Genomic DNA, 14285 nt, shown 5'->3' with positions numbered 1-14285 from the left:
CCCACCCTGTGGATGCTGTTCCCAGCCTCACCTGGTTGGTGCTGCTGGGTTCTGCCTGTGGGCAGCTGTGTTCCCGTGCCTGGGATTCTTCCACTGCTGCTCTTTTGGGGAATGAAGAGAACATCTGCCAACGTGTACCAGTTATAAATGCTATTTTAATAAAAAGTTACATGAAATTTCAAGTGGTTGAGTTTGTTCTTTTAATGCGCGTTAAGTGTTGCAGCCAACTATGCAATGATGTGGCTGGACATGGCCTTGAGCAGCTTGGTCTAGTGGGGGGTGTCCCTGCCCGTGACAGAGGGTTGGAACTGGATGGTCTTAAGGTCCTTTCCAACCCAAACCAGTCTGTGATTCTGTGACACTGTGCAAAGGATATTGTCCCAAATCTATCGAAGCCAAACCAGTAAAGATTTCCCACTTTGAAACCTTCCTGAGCTGTGCAACTAAAGCAGTTAGTTGCATTTATAGCAAAATTAGAACTAAGGACTGGTAAACTGCCCCAAAAATACATAAGCCAATATAATCCTGAGTTAATATGTAAATGCATGGACTCCAAGTGTTATCTTCGTTAGAAATAAGATGGTTGTAGTTGCACTTCCTGTTAAATGGGACTATTACATCGTGCAGATGAAAAACAGTAGTTGGATGGAGCCTTGGGGGATATGATCTAGTGTGAGGCATTCCTGCCCATGGCAGAGGAAGAACTGGATGATCTTTGAGGTGCTTTCCAGCCCAAACCATTCTATGATTCTATATGCAAATAAAAGGAACAAAGTTCTATCATTTTAGAAATGAAATGTTCCTGACTCAGAGCTGTTCCTGTAGGAATTGCTTTAACAGATCTCAGGATCCACTTTTGCTCTATGTAATACCAACGTCTGAGGCCAGTAATTTAGAAACTGATCTGTGTGTTGCAGTGATATTAAATGATTGAATGTATTCCAGTGAAGTGAGTTTCCAGCATTCTGGAAAATAGGTGTATTTCAGTGTGATTGTATGTAAGTACTGAGTTGCTTGTCTGCAAGTTCTAGAAAACTAAGTGTAATATTGAAAAGCAACTCCATTCAGTTGCTGGTTCTGTAACTTACTCTAAAAACATGTTCTTGGGGTCTGCCACGAGCTGCTTAAAGTTACCGTTTATTGATAACTTCTTCTTTTAGCTTTTCTGCCAGCATCTTCCTCTTCTGGAGCAACTTCTGTTTCTCTTCTGACATCTCCTAAAAAGCAAAGGGAACAAACGCTGCAGTGAACCACAGGGCAAGTGCTGTTGGTGGCAAACCTGGATACTATCCCATGTTTTGTGAAGTGGATCCCAGGATGTGGGTAACTGGCTCTGTACATCCCTCTGCCTCTTTTCCACTGCACTGTACCAATCTTCTTGAGAGGAGTAACCTCAGCTTGAGCTGGTGCTGCTCAGTTGTGAGGGAAATTCCCCATCAACAGTATTTTGGCATGTTCTGAGCATGGTAAAATGCTCAGCAACTCTGAGAAACACCTGAGGCAACAGAAGGTTTTAAGTACATGCTCTGCAGAGAGGAGTAATGACACAACAGTTATCACATTGATTTGTGTAAGGTTTAAGGTCTCCTACTAGTTTCCACATTTGTGTGGAGAGTTTTCAAGCATTTCTTTTCATACAGATGTATATGAGGCTTAATGTGGTAAATGCATCAAGTCGTATTGACCACAACATTGATGAACAAAAACCAGTTTTGTTGTTTTTTCTCTTAAGATGATCTCTGTACTGGTGGGGGTTTATCCTGTCATAGGATAAATAGGATTCTGTTTTCACCCTGTCCTATGCCTCCAACTCTCACACAGACTTGCGTTTATTTCTATTGGAGGCAACTGGGTAGGTGATAGCAGTATCCACCCTTCAGAGTGCTTTGTCTTTCTAAATGGTTTGTGGCTTCTATTGCAGTGGTTGATGGAGAGAAAACACGGATTTCTTCATTTGAAACTGGCACAAAACTCAAATGAGCAGACAAGGAGAAAACCAGCATTTGAGCTGTTTGTAAGTATAATTACCCCCAAGGATTTGATGATATTGAAGCAGGGTAATGCTCATTTAACCATTGAAACTTCTAGCCTGTAAGCTGCTGCAAAGGTAGTAACTTGGAAGTACTGCCAGATACAATACAAATGTTTGAATGTTCACCTCTTTAGGAGGCAGTTCCTCTTCTTTCTGTGCAGTGTCGGTTGGTAACAGGACATTATTTCTTGATTCTTTCTTTGTAGCCATCAGCATGTCTCGTTTTTTCTTCAGGTAGTCCTCGCGTTGCTTCAACTCCTGCTTTTCAACCTCTGAAGAACTCTGGAATTGGTTTTTAAATACAGTTCAAAATCAGTTTTTGGAGTGCATGTTCTGTCAGATAAAAGCATTTACATCCTATTTGCCTCCAAAAACACTAGGTGAAAATACAAAATCCAAGTTGAGGTTTCAAGGCAGAGCTGTCTACTAAGGAATGATCACAGCACAAATGCTGAGTACTGGGTTCTATTCTAAAACTAGAATGATGATCTGAACTTCATGCAAATGAAACCAGAAAATAGTGTTTGCACACTGGGTTAAAACCAAACAAACCCAAACCAAAACCTCCTGATTAAAAGAACAGAAAATATATATTTAAATGTAATACTGTCATAAATTTATATGCAAAATGTAATCCTGTCCTTTTGTGTTCTAGTTCTGTGTTTGGGGTTTTTCCTTGTTTGTTTTGAACTTACAGGTCCTTTCATCCCAGCTTTTTGTGCTGCATTTTCAGGACACTTTCCAGCTGACCTTTTCTTACTGTCGCCTTTCCCTTTGGTGCCACACGGCTGAGGTGAGCTTTCTGCTCCTTTGGGTAAGGGGCGGACGGGTTTTAAGTCTTCCCTCACAGGTTTCTGAGACTGCTCTAAGTAGCAATGAGAAAGAATAGAAATAAATAAATAAATCTGTGTTTCTTCCAAGAGGCAGATGCCTCTTCAAAACCAGGTAACTTCAAAAGATGAAAATCACATTTATAGAATCCCAGCCTGGTTTGTGTTGGAAGGGACCTTAAGACTCCTCCAGCTCCAACCCCTGCCACGGGTAGGGACCCCTTCCACTGGAGCAGCTGCTCCAAGCCCCTGTGTCCAACCTGGCCTTGAGCACTGCCAGGGATGGGGCAGCCACAGCTTCTCTGGGCACCCTGTGCCAGCGCCTGTTGGAACACTGAATCTGAAATTATGTTCCGGGCATTTGACAATTTATAATTCATTGCAGTAGAGGTACTTATGGTGTAAAGCATTATTTAATCTTTCTCAGAGTGCAAATACTGTATCTGGTTTTTGAAAGCTGGTAATAAAAAGGGGAGAAATTGTAGGCCCCTAAAAAGAGAGACTTTTGACAAGTGTCTGTAGGGCCAGGCCAAGGGGAATGGCTTTATCCTGCCAGAGGGGAGATTGAGATGAGCTCTTAAGCAAAAGCTCTTTGTGAGGGTGCTGAGGGGCTGGCACAGGGTGTCCAGAGAAGCTTCCTCCAGTTGGAGATCACTTAGAACATCACTGAGTAACAAAACAACTCTGGTTGGAGGCATTTCTGCAGGTCGCCCACTGCAAGTATCCTGCTCAAAGCAGGGTGGACTTCAAAGCTAGGATGCTTTCCTCACAGCCTATCCAGCCAGGTTCTTCAAACCTTTATACCCATGGAGTCTTCCACAACTCAAAACCAGTATCATATAGCACATTCAGCATTGCACTTTGCCATAAGATTACCTAATCGAGGTTTTGGAGTTTCTTCAGAATTGTGAGCTCCTTCACTGGGTTCTTTAGCATTAACAGCTTCTCTCGAATCTCCTGGAACACTGCAGGTAACAGCTGGTGACTTAGATTTATCACGTGCCTTAAAGAAGAAACAGACAAAACCAAGCATTCCAATTCCTGGCACTACAGTCCCACTGTCAAAGCAAAGAAAGCTCCCAAGAGAACTGTGAGTTAAAACAGTGTTGTTTACATGCTGCATTGTCAAAGTGAACAAAAGCAAACTACCTATTTTGGTTGACTAACTGGAAGGTTCTTACTGGCTTACAGTCATAAGTCAGTATTTTCTGGTTTAGTTCAAAACCTGTTCCCTAAATAGCAATGAGAGTTTGGGATATTGGGTAAGTTGCTTTTTGTTTCCCAAAGAGATAATTTGGAGTTAGGGTGTTTTTTGCCAACTTTGCCTGTGTCTTTCAAGCAGACCTCTGTCGTCCACCAGAAAAATACAGTGCGATAGGAAAAGTAGGACCATATATTGAGGTTTCCACAGAAACAGAGAAATCATCAGCTGAATGGAAACAACAGGTCTGGGTAATCTCTGACACCATTGATTGATATCTGGACAACACAACCCATGTCTCAAAATAGTAAAGACAACTGGGATTTGCCCAGGAAATGTCTACACTATCCCTCAACCATCTAATTCATGTCAAAACCCTCCAGCATCCATCCAAACATTGAATTATGTTGTATTCAAACATTCTCTAACAAAACCATATTATTGAACAGTAACTATCAAGGTAAACTTGACTGGGCCTTCTGTAATCTGTTTTATTTATCAAGAACACTGATATTCTTGGCTGGTCTATATAGATTTGGCTAAGCCTGCATTTTAATACAACTTCAGTTCCTAAAATGAGCCAAAGTTTGACTTTCCCAGTAGTTCTGTAAGGAATCCAGTAGAAGAGGTGACTTATTTTCTGGAATGTCATTCTAATATGGAAAGGAAGAGTTTTTTCACCACTCTTCTACAGTGTCACACCTGGGGCAGGGATTTAATTTGGTAGTATATTGCAAGTGTTCAGGACTTGCATTCAATAGCATTGCTACCACGGGTTTGAACAGGGGAGTAGGTTTGGAAACACAATGTCAACAACAAAGTAGCTACATTTGGTCTGCAAGTAGTTTCCTTTGTCAGTTTGGGTTTAAGAAACAGTGTTTTCTTTTTCAAATTTATTATGCTCAATTTCATAATGGCAGAAAAGTCTGGCAGAGTGACTCTGCTCTCTTCTGAAACAGCCTACAATTCCACCTATGTGTGTACATCCACCCAGGGAAGGGGAGGTTTATTGCCATGATTCCACTGCAATTAATTTCACATAATCCCAGCCTGGTTTGTGTTGGAAGGGACCTTAAAGCTCATCCAGTTCCAACCCCTGCCACGGGCAGGGACCCCTTCCACTGGAGCAGCTGCTCCAAGCCCCTGTGTCCAACCTGGCCTTGAGCACTGCCAGGGATGGGGCATCCACAGCTTCTGTGAAGAGCTTCTGCCTCAATCTCCCCTGTTCTAGCAGGTTCAAGCCATTCCCCTTGGCCTGTCCCTACAGGCCCTTGTAAAAACCAATTTCAGTTTCAGTTTGTTGCTGAGCAATTGGCTATTTAGCCCATCCCTGTTTACATTCAGTTTTCTGAATTCACCTTTCTATACAGTTTATTGTAATTGAGATCAACTAATGGTCTCATCTGGAGAGGATTTCTGGCTCCTGGTGATTAGGTTCTGGCAGTGTTGTGCAGACCTAATGAATAACTACACTGCCTATGAAGCGATTCTTAAAATTCCTGAAGGATTATGAATGCTGTAGTCTCTAAGAAGCTTATACTTTGAAGTCTCTTTGATCTTGACAATATTAGTAATTCAGATGTTCTCTGGATCTGAAAGGTTGACATCCGTTAGCAGGATTTTGGAATTGAGATACTGGAGTGGGAGTATGCTTTCATATGAACTCCACCAAATGGCTGATGGTGTCAATGCTACCATCAAGAAAAACATATATAACAGACCTTTCAAAGAGCAGTATCAGGCAGACCTTCCTGACAGCCCTTTTGTTTGCTTAGGATGGTACACACTGCCTTAAAGTGACACAGCTGACACCCAAGACAGAAGATCAGAGTATTCCTTAATCATCGATGTAACTCATCTGGAAAGGTAAGATACTCACTTCTTCAGTCCTCTTTCTTTCTTGCTCTATTTCATATTCTTCCTTAGATTTTCTGTAGCACAAGATACAAGTAAATGCTCAAAACTTCTTTAGTATTAGTGACTTTTAGGTAAATTTAGCACTGCTTAAATACTTGAGGACTATCAAAATAATTACAGAATAATTGTTAGTATACAAAATACTTCCATGACTTAAACTCAAATGCACTCTTAATAGAGATTATTATGATAAACACGCAGAACCCACCATCCTCAATTTGTCATTCCCTGTGCAAAAACAATTGTGTAAGAATTTCCAGGGCTTGTTTCATTTGCTCCTTTAAAGTCAAGAAGGGAAGTATTTTCTGAATACAGAGGGAAAATAGCATGATTTAATATGTGAATGCATTAATCTGCTATTATTTGTCTATGTTTATATATATGTGAACTGGGAGTGGAGGAGAATCTGTAGAAGTATCAGTCCTCACACATCTTCTTGGATCACAGCAACAGTCATTGAACACAGCTAAGTAGGAAGCTGGGGAAAGGAAAAGAGCACATTTTGTCTTTCCAAGGCTTTGATGTTTAGTGTGTTCCCTGAATGGGTTACAGCCAGTGTGCTCCTCTTGTCCAGAGACATCTAACCCAGGTCTAAACCTACGTGTAGATTCAGAGAGGATGGAAATGATGGGGCTCTTCAAGCTGCACATCATTCAATGCATCCACCATCATGGTGGAGCAGTTATCTCAGTCTTTAAATACTCCTGATCACACCCACAGTCTAGCACCTTTCATGTTCTCTTAGGTAGGACTTTGCCAAGGACATTCATGTCATCTATAAGATGAAGGCAGTTTCCTGGGAGAGGCTGGAGCACTTAGGTCCTACAGACCTTTATTTTTTATTGTAAAACAATGTACAAAGTAGGACTGATTAATTTTTTACCTTAGAACCTCCCTCAGTATTTTCATTTCTTCTTGTTCGATTTCACTGAATACATCAGAGCCCTCTGTCAAGCAGTCAGGCAAGACACCTACAAAAATCATGGCAAGATTTCTGCATTTCTCCAAAGAAAATTATTCTATAGTCCATTTGGCATCATCTTCAGGTAGTGAAGAGAAAGAAAACAAACTCAAACCCATCTAATTCTTCCTCTATGGACCTGCTTCCAAAACGATTCTATATCCTGGGCATCACTGCTAGCAGCAAAACGGCAAAGGTTTCTGACCCATAAAGTTCAGACATGTAAGGGTAAAGCATAAGCCATACTCTGCATTGATCATTACATGGCATTTCCCACAGACTCAATTTGGCTGTGGCCAACTGAACCATTTTCACATCTAGCTGTTAATGAAAGTTGACATTTAGAAATGATTCTCAAAAATCATCATGCAGGAAGGAGATAAAATGGTAAAACTAAAGACATGAAGTAAAGGAGCAGGTAGATGAAAATCCTTTCAGAAACATCAGCAGAGCAGCAAAGCTCTGTGTAAATTCCTCTTCTTTGGAAGCATGTATTAGCATGCTGAAGCCATAACTTCTGCTTCTGGGTTATGCATATGCAACTGTACAGCCTGAATTGCAAAGTAGGCACAGCAGATAATACAACATCATTGCCATGCAAGTAGCACAATTCAAACTATCAATATTGTCACTGTTGATGAACTGATGTAATTGCTTTAACACCCAAAATTATCACCAAAATTATTTAACAAAAAACTAAGTCAAGCTTCACAGAAAGATTTAGACAAATAGAGCTTAAAAATCTGTTAATTTAAAAAGGACTATAGTCAGCTCTCACTGAGAATACAGGAAAGGGACTGAGTATTGAAATCCCAGTCCCAGTACCATCAGCTGCATGTTTTCCATTAACTTGAACTGGAACTGAACCAGTATTCCATACTTGGTTACAAAAGGATTACAGAGTCATCAACAGAACACTAAAAAGATGAAGTGAAACCCCACGCTCACCCCTTCTTACCATTTCTTTCTTTAATGATACTAAGAGCTTGCAATTGCATTTCAATGTTTTTCTGTACCATCATTTTTTTAAACAGTCTAAAATCTTCTGCTGCCAACACTGTTTGCAAAATGGCCTGTGGGGAGAAAACATGCCCAGGGTTAAAAATCATAGAGAAATCAAAACCAACTCAGGCTGCTTGGAATTACATGAAGGTTTAGAGCATGTTTTTAATAATTAGATTTAATTCTCCTATCTATTTTCCAGCCATACAGGTTGAGCTGACAGTCAAGAAAATAATTTGATGGCTTATGTCTTGAGATCAATATGTCTACAATAACACTAGCACAAAACCTGGAGAGATTCCCAGTGTAAGTTTCCAACTGCAATTCATGTGACTTCCTGCATAAATGCATAAGCTGGAGTGAGGAATGTGTGCTCTGAAGAAGCTGGTTACACATAGAGGAGGAGGTATGTCAACAGAGCCCAGTTTGAACTGGCAGCAGAAACACCCACTGCTCTGCCCCAAATACCTGAGGCAATTCTGAAAGATCTCTTTGAGCAGGGGAAGAGCTGCCCAATCGTGTCTTCTGTTTTCAAGGCTAATGTTTCTCTTACAGATTTTACTGTTTTATTATAAAATCAGAGGAAAACATCTTTTAGTTTATGGAATATGTCTATTTTTTAAGTTTGTTGCTATGAATGACTGAAGACTCACATAAAGCTGACAAATATGCAAACAAACGTGGCAGAAATACCCTAAGCTTGAGAGGCTTGGTTTAGAAAATACAAAAAGCATAGAAGATAATCTCCAAAGGTGTCCGACACGCAAATACCTGTCATTATTTTCAAAGTGCAAATAAAAACATATTATCTTTTATACAATTACACTCTTAAAAAGAAAACTTTGCAGTTTCATCTCCACCCTGCTACATTAGTGAAAATACAAACCTAAAAAGTCAGTCTCTACGTTCCTTAACAAAGGGAATACCTGTGAAGTATGTGTCTTTGCAAGAGGAGATGAAAAAGCTTCTTGAAACTTCTCTTCATTAATTCCAACTTCTTTAAGATAGTCTTCTAATAATTTTTCAACCTGAAAGAAAATACAAGACTTACTGATTAAGTTTTTCTCCCATTATTGCAAGTTAATTCAAAAGATTTATGGGACTTATTAGTGAACACAAGTTATACATGTCACACATTGTGTTGTTGGGCATTCTAACTTGACAGAAAAGATGAACCTTATCAGCCTTTTAGCTAGTGGGTCTGTTAATTTTAATGAAAAATATGTTACACAGCATAACAGATATGACTGTGCACTTGTTTCTTTTCTACTTATCTTGTGTTTAAGCATGACACCTGTGACTCAAAGGATTTCTGAGTAACACCTGTAAGAGGCAACATTAGAAAATCCTAAATGACAAAGATAACCCCATCAGAAGTTCATCTAAATCCTACTTTAACATGTTAAATTAGGTTTCTTAGAAACCTACCCCAAACAGTGAATAACACTCACCAGGGCTTGGTACTCCTGATAGATTTCTGTGTAAGACAATTTGCTTTCTTCTTCATCATCAAAAACTGGGGGGAAAAACACACACATTTTGGAGTTAGTGATGCGCCACTAACTAACTTACACCTTAAAGGATTAACTTTTACAAGGTAATATATTGGATCATATTAAAATACAGGCCATGACTGATAATAATAATAATGTATTTTCCACACATTCAGGTTAAGCATGTACTTCTGGTAATTTAATGTCACTAAATTTCAGCCCAGGAAAACATATCTTCATAGCTGAAGCAGATTTTTAAGCAAGTTGAGGATTCAGCAAATATGGGCACTAAAAAGTGAGGTTTAATATGGTTTTAATACAATATAAGGTTTAATATAACTACCGTATGAACTTGCATAAGGTTCTCTAAGGTGGCAGATGACATACATAAAGCAGGAAATTTCTCCCTCTCTCCAAGTATTTACATGGAGGATGTATTAATGACTTAAATCAAATTTCTTTCAAATGCTATTCATTTAGGAAGAGCCAAAGTGATGCAGGAAATCAGACCCTGTCTGCAGAAGAGCAGATATCCCCAAAGGGAAAATCTGACACAGGTAGGTTATTTTCTAATGATATCTATCCTGATTCAGACAAAATGGCCATCTGTATAGTATAGCCCATATTAATATATTAATCATATTCATATAAGTTCGTATTAAGAACTCTTGACTGGAAGTATCAAGCTAATGGTCTCTATACTGCAGAAGAGATGGAAGAAGCAGAAAATAAGGGAAACTGAACACTAGGGTTTGGGAGGTTTTAATTCATGGGGTTTTCATGTCAACAGGAACAGAGGTAATGTCAAACCCAGCAATTAAAGCAGAGGCTTAGAAATAAGACTTCCTCAATCCCCTTCAAGATTAGCCACTATACATTGGACAAGTCACTTCCCATGTCCTGCCTTTGAAGTCATTTTAAGGATGGGAATTCTGCTTAAATCCATGAATGAGTGTGATTTATTCTTCATCTCAGACATCTGTGATGGAAGATGGTGCTGATGCACAGAGGATTAGTCTAACTTTCACACCCATTTAGAGGGACTTTTTAAATGACATAATCTGGAAAAGCAACATTTGCTTTTGTTTCAGTTTTGCCCAAGGGATTTTTTATTTAGAACAGGATTAAAACAAAAGCTTTAAAAATATCTAGGAATAGATTCAAATGGTAGAAAAGCACTATAAATCTTATTGTATGACCAAACACAAGAGGGTGAAGACACTTAACTGCCTCTATTGTCTTCTGCATCTCCTCCTCCCCTCTGGGGGATCTCACTGTGTCACTCTTTTAGTCCCCAACCTTTGTCTTAGCTTCTCTGTTCCCTTTTACCTCCTGTTCCTCCCTACCCTGGGCACCTAAAGGGGTGACACAGGGATGTTACTCCACAGCCAGTGTCCACATCAACAGCTAACCTCACACTGCCAAAGGGATGCTTCCAAGTCCTCCTACTCCTTCCACAGCTACAGGACAACCTGGAAAGCAGCCTGGAAAGCCTGCATGAACTGCTCTCTGTTCTCAAGCTCTGAACTAAAAGGGGATGAAGTTAAGTTCCAAGTACAGCAAGCTGCAGTCAGCATCTCCTCTGAGTTAAGTGGCATTAAGGAGTACTTTGAATGGAGACCTTGGATTGTCTTGAGCCATAGCTCCTAAACCAAGTAATCATCATTTCCTTTAAGGTTCTGGAACAGTCTTTGATCACCTGATAGGAACAAATGCCTGAAGCAGCACTGGATCGAAGTAAACCAGGGGATCTGGATATCCTGGGAGACAAGCTCCTCATTTTCTTGCTAAAGGTGAAAATCTTTGCTAGGACTCCTCAAACAGGATGAGTGTTAAGTCTGATTTCTCCTTGTTGCAGACAAGAGCTGGTAAGCAAACCTGAGGGAACTCTCATCTTTCTCCTGCAGTCCCCAGCAATATCTGTTTATTCCTTTATCTTCTGGTGCTCAGAGCTATTATCAAGTTCACCTATGTCCAAATGATGTTTCAGTTAACACCTTGGCACATGTGAATAAAACTGAAAAGCCCTCTTGCCTTAAGTACATTACCCACGGATTTCATTTCAATTTTAGACCCATAAAAAGAGATTAATCAAGCCCTGAGAAATGAATCAAGCCCCCAGAAAGAGGGAGTGAGAAAAAGCAACCTGTCAGCAGATAGAAATCCATTACGCTCATTTACAAGTCACAGCAAGGCCTTGGTCTAAGTAACTGTAGTGCCAAGGTAAATGCCTTACACACCAATTGCCAACACTCAAATGGTATTTTGAGGAATCACAAATTACTGCCAGCTTATAAAATGTTGCTGATTTGCTTGTTCAGCCCAAAGACTAATGCTTTGAGAATGAAAGGAACTCTTTCCTGACAAAATACAGCAATGGAATCAGCACAGTACATTTAGAGAAAGGAAAAGCAAATAGCACAGGTATCTGCAACTGAAATTTCAGATGTCTTTACCTGTGCTTCTTATCAACAGTAGCATTGTAGTTAACACTTCTTTAGCCTTTTTGCTAGAGAAGTTGCCCAATGCCAATCTGTAGCACAAGGGATACCTTGGAAGATCATTTATTCAAGTGGTTTCTCTCTGTTCCTCCAGGTAGAATGCAACAAGGAGCATTGGCCATTGTACAAGCCTGACTCACACTAAGTGGAAATTTACAGAGGTTCCCTAAATCTTCTTACTGCCAGTAAATGCCCCTCAACCTTCTAAAGAGAGATCATTGCTCCAGAGAGGGATAATCGATTCTTTCCATCCCTAAACCTAGAACTTCTGATAACCAAATGATGATAACCCAAGTGTGTCACTGTGCTCAAGATTAAGCACTTTCTAAGAGAAACTTTTAGTCTAGATTTCACTCTCTCTTCCTCACTGTAAAGAGTCCAGCAGCTTCACCCTTCTCTTTTCCCAGTATACAAGGGAAAGGTATACACTCATGAGGCCCTTGGTGACATGGTTTAGTGGTGGTCTTGGCAGTCCTCAGGTAACGGCTGGGCTTGATGATATGAAGGGGTCTTTTCCACCCTGGTTGATTCTATGATTTGATGATGATCTTGCTTGGAAAGGGTAGAACTGATTCAGGATAACTGAGAAGCAACTTGTTTAGAAGCTGATCTGAATCAGAGGTGTGTCTGTCCCACTGAATATGAAATAAAACCTCTTAATGGACCTTAACAAGAAAACCTACAACAGAAGACAGCGGCCCCCCTGACCAACCATTACAGAAGCTGTTCTGGAGCCTACAGCAGGACAGAGGGGAGGAAGGGGTATATGTCCAAGCAGGTACAATATGTTAATAGTAACAACTATTCCGTGTTGAGCTTGATGTTGGTAAGTCCCTAGAAATAATGAAATTAAATAAATGAAAGCCTTTAAAATTGCTAGGAGTCCTCCATCCTGTCAGGTGATACTGAAGGGACAGATTTACTCATAGTAACCATAGAATAGAAAGTGATCCTAAATTAGTCTATGGCAACATGCTTTAATACTTCCTACCGTGTTCTCAAACATGTTTTTTATTCCAATGATCACAAAAGGAGACCTATACACATATCCTCAGGAACCTTTTCATGGAGCTGCAGGTTTATTCCAGTCCCCTTGTCGCTGCCTGTACTTCCCAGGCTGTTCCCCAGATTATCCCATGATTCTGAGGTCCTTCTTGAGGAAGAAAAGGAAGTTCAACTGGAGTTGCTACTGAGCTAAACTCATGCACAGGAAGACCTACGAAATATAACTACTAACCATTTGCTTTTCACTGCTGACATCATTTTTTGAGATGTATTAACTTACGGTTTCTCATCTCTTAACTGCCAACTGCAGGAATTTTGGGCCTCCTAGCTTCTGTCCCACTGACCAGACAGTGATTGTAATTGTGCTGTCCAGCTTCCTAAGCAAAGCATTTAGCTATGGGAAAGTATTAAAGGCCTCTACCCCCTTTCTAGCACATCAGGGTATTACGTGCAGCAGAGCGAAGGACCCGCTCGGGTGCCGCGCTATAAGCTCATGCCATAATCCCCTGTACGAGCTAACGAACGCAAATTGCCGCAGCCTCCCTAACGGCTTGCTGGGGGACACCGACCTTCCTGGACCCCCCAAAACCGGTCCCAAAGCGCAGGCTATAGCTATGCAAACCCCAACGAGCCTTCAAGGGGGATCGCTCCCGAGGGCCGCCACGGACACTGATCGGAGGTGCCAACCGCCCGGTGCCCGCACAAACCCGAGGGGGCCGGTCCCACTGCCGCACAGGGAGCATCACGTCCCCCTGCATGTGCCCACTCCGAGGCCGCTCCCCGCTGCTCACCGTCACACTTCTGCTCCATGAACTCCAGGATGGGGATGGACCAGGCGGGCCCCCGCAGGAACCCGGCGATGGTGTCCACCACCCACTCCACGTCGCCCTCCTCCTCTTCCGCCGCCATAGCCGGGCCGGGCAGGGTCTGCAGCGGGAGGAGGGCCGCGGTTGGAGCGCCCGCCCGGCTCTATAGCAACCGGCGTCACAGGGCGGAGCGGAGCGGGGATGGCGGCCGAGGGAGCGTAACGGGGAGGCGGGGTAGAGATGTCCGGTGAGACCGGGTCGGGATGCTTCCCATGCCTGCCGTGGAGGTTCGGGTACCGGGAGTTAGAGCGGACCTACGGCCGGGGCCAACCGCTTCAGTGCTCCGCGAGGATGTGGAGGGTGATCCCGGGACCGAGAATTCCCGTTCATCCGCTGTTTGTCCTGCATGGAGTGTGCGACCGGCAACTCCTCTGTGCGTCCTCAGCTGCTGTACCCGCTGCTCCCATTCCAGACGCCTGGACTGAAAGTGTCATCAGGCCCTCTTGGGGACACGGATACCTCGGCACAACTTGTAAC

At 41.8% G+C, this 14285-nt stretch overlaps 1 protein-coding gene across 1 annotated transcript; it reads right to left on the bottom strand.

Moving 5' to 3' along the window:
• Positions 1–135: 135 nt before the first annotated feature.
• Positions 136–13923, bottom strand: CFAP36 (cilia and flagella associated protein 36). Its single transcript, XM_034060279.1, has 10 exons — positions 13734–13923; positions 9395–9459; positions 8870–8971; positions 7900–8014; positions 6864–6951; positions 5943–5994; positions 3739–3865; positions 2728–2897; positions 2159–2314; positions 136–1217 (listed from the first exon to the last, which is right to left on the bottom strand). The coding sequence occupies exons 1-10, from the start codon at positions 13849–13851 to the stop codon at positions 1131–1133; spliced, it is 1080 nt and encodes a 359-aa protein (XP_033916170.1). The 5' UTR covers positions 13852–13923; the 3' UTR covers positions 136–1130.
• Positions 13924–14285: the final 362 nt, after the last annotated feature.

Source organism: Melopsittacus undulatus, chromosome 3, assembly GCF_012275295.1.
Source record: "Melopsittacus undulatus isolate bMelUnd1 chromosome 3, bMelUnd1.mat.Z, whole genome shotgun sequence".
NCBI classification, from domain to species: Eukaryota; Metazoa; Chordata; class Aves; order Psittaciformes; family Psittaculidae; genus Melopsittacus; species Melopsittacus undulatus.
The sequence above is the reverse complement of the archived record's forward strand: the minus strand, read 5'-3'. Positions and strand labels throughout refer to the sequence as shown.

Excerpts from the sequence above, each read along its gene's own strand:
- CFAP36 (XM_034060279.1), bottom strand. The coding sequence starts at position 13,851 with ATGGCGGCGGAAGAGGAGGAGGGCGACGTGGAGTGGGTGGTGGACACC. Across the intron at positions 3,866-5,942 it reads AAAGAAAGAGGACTGAAGAA|GCACGTGATAAATCTAAGTC; the intron begins GTGAGTATCTTA and ends TTCTTCTTTAAG. Across the intron at positions 1,218-2,158 it reads AGGAACTGCCTCCTAAAGAG|GAGATGTCAGAAGAGAAACA; the intron begins GTGAACATTCAA and ends TTTGCTTTTTAG.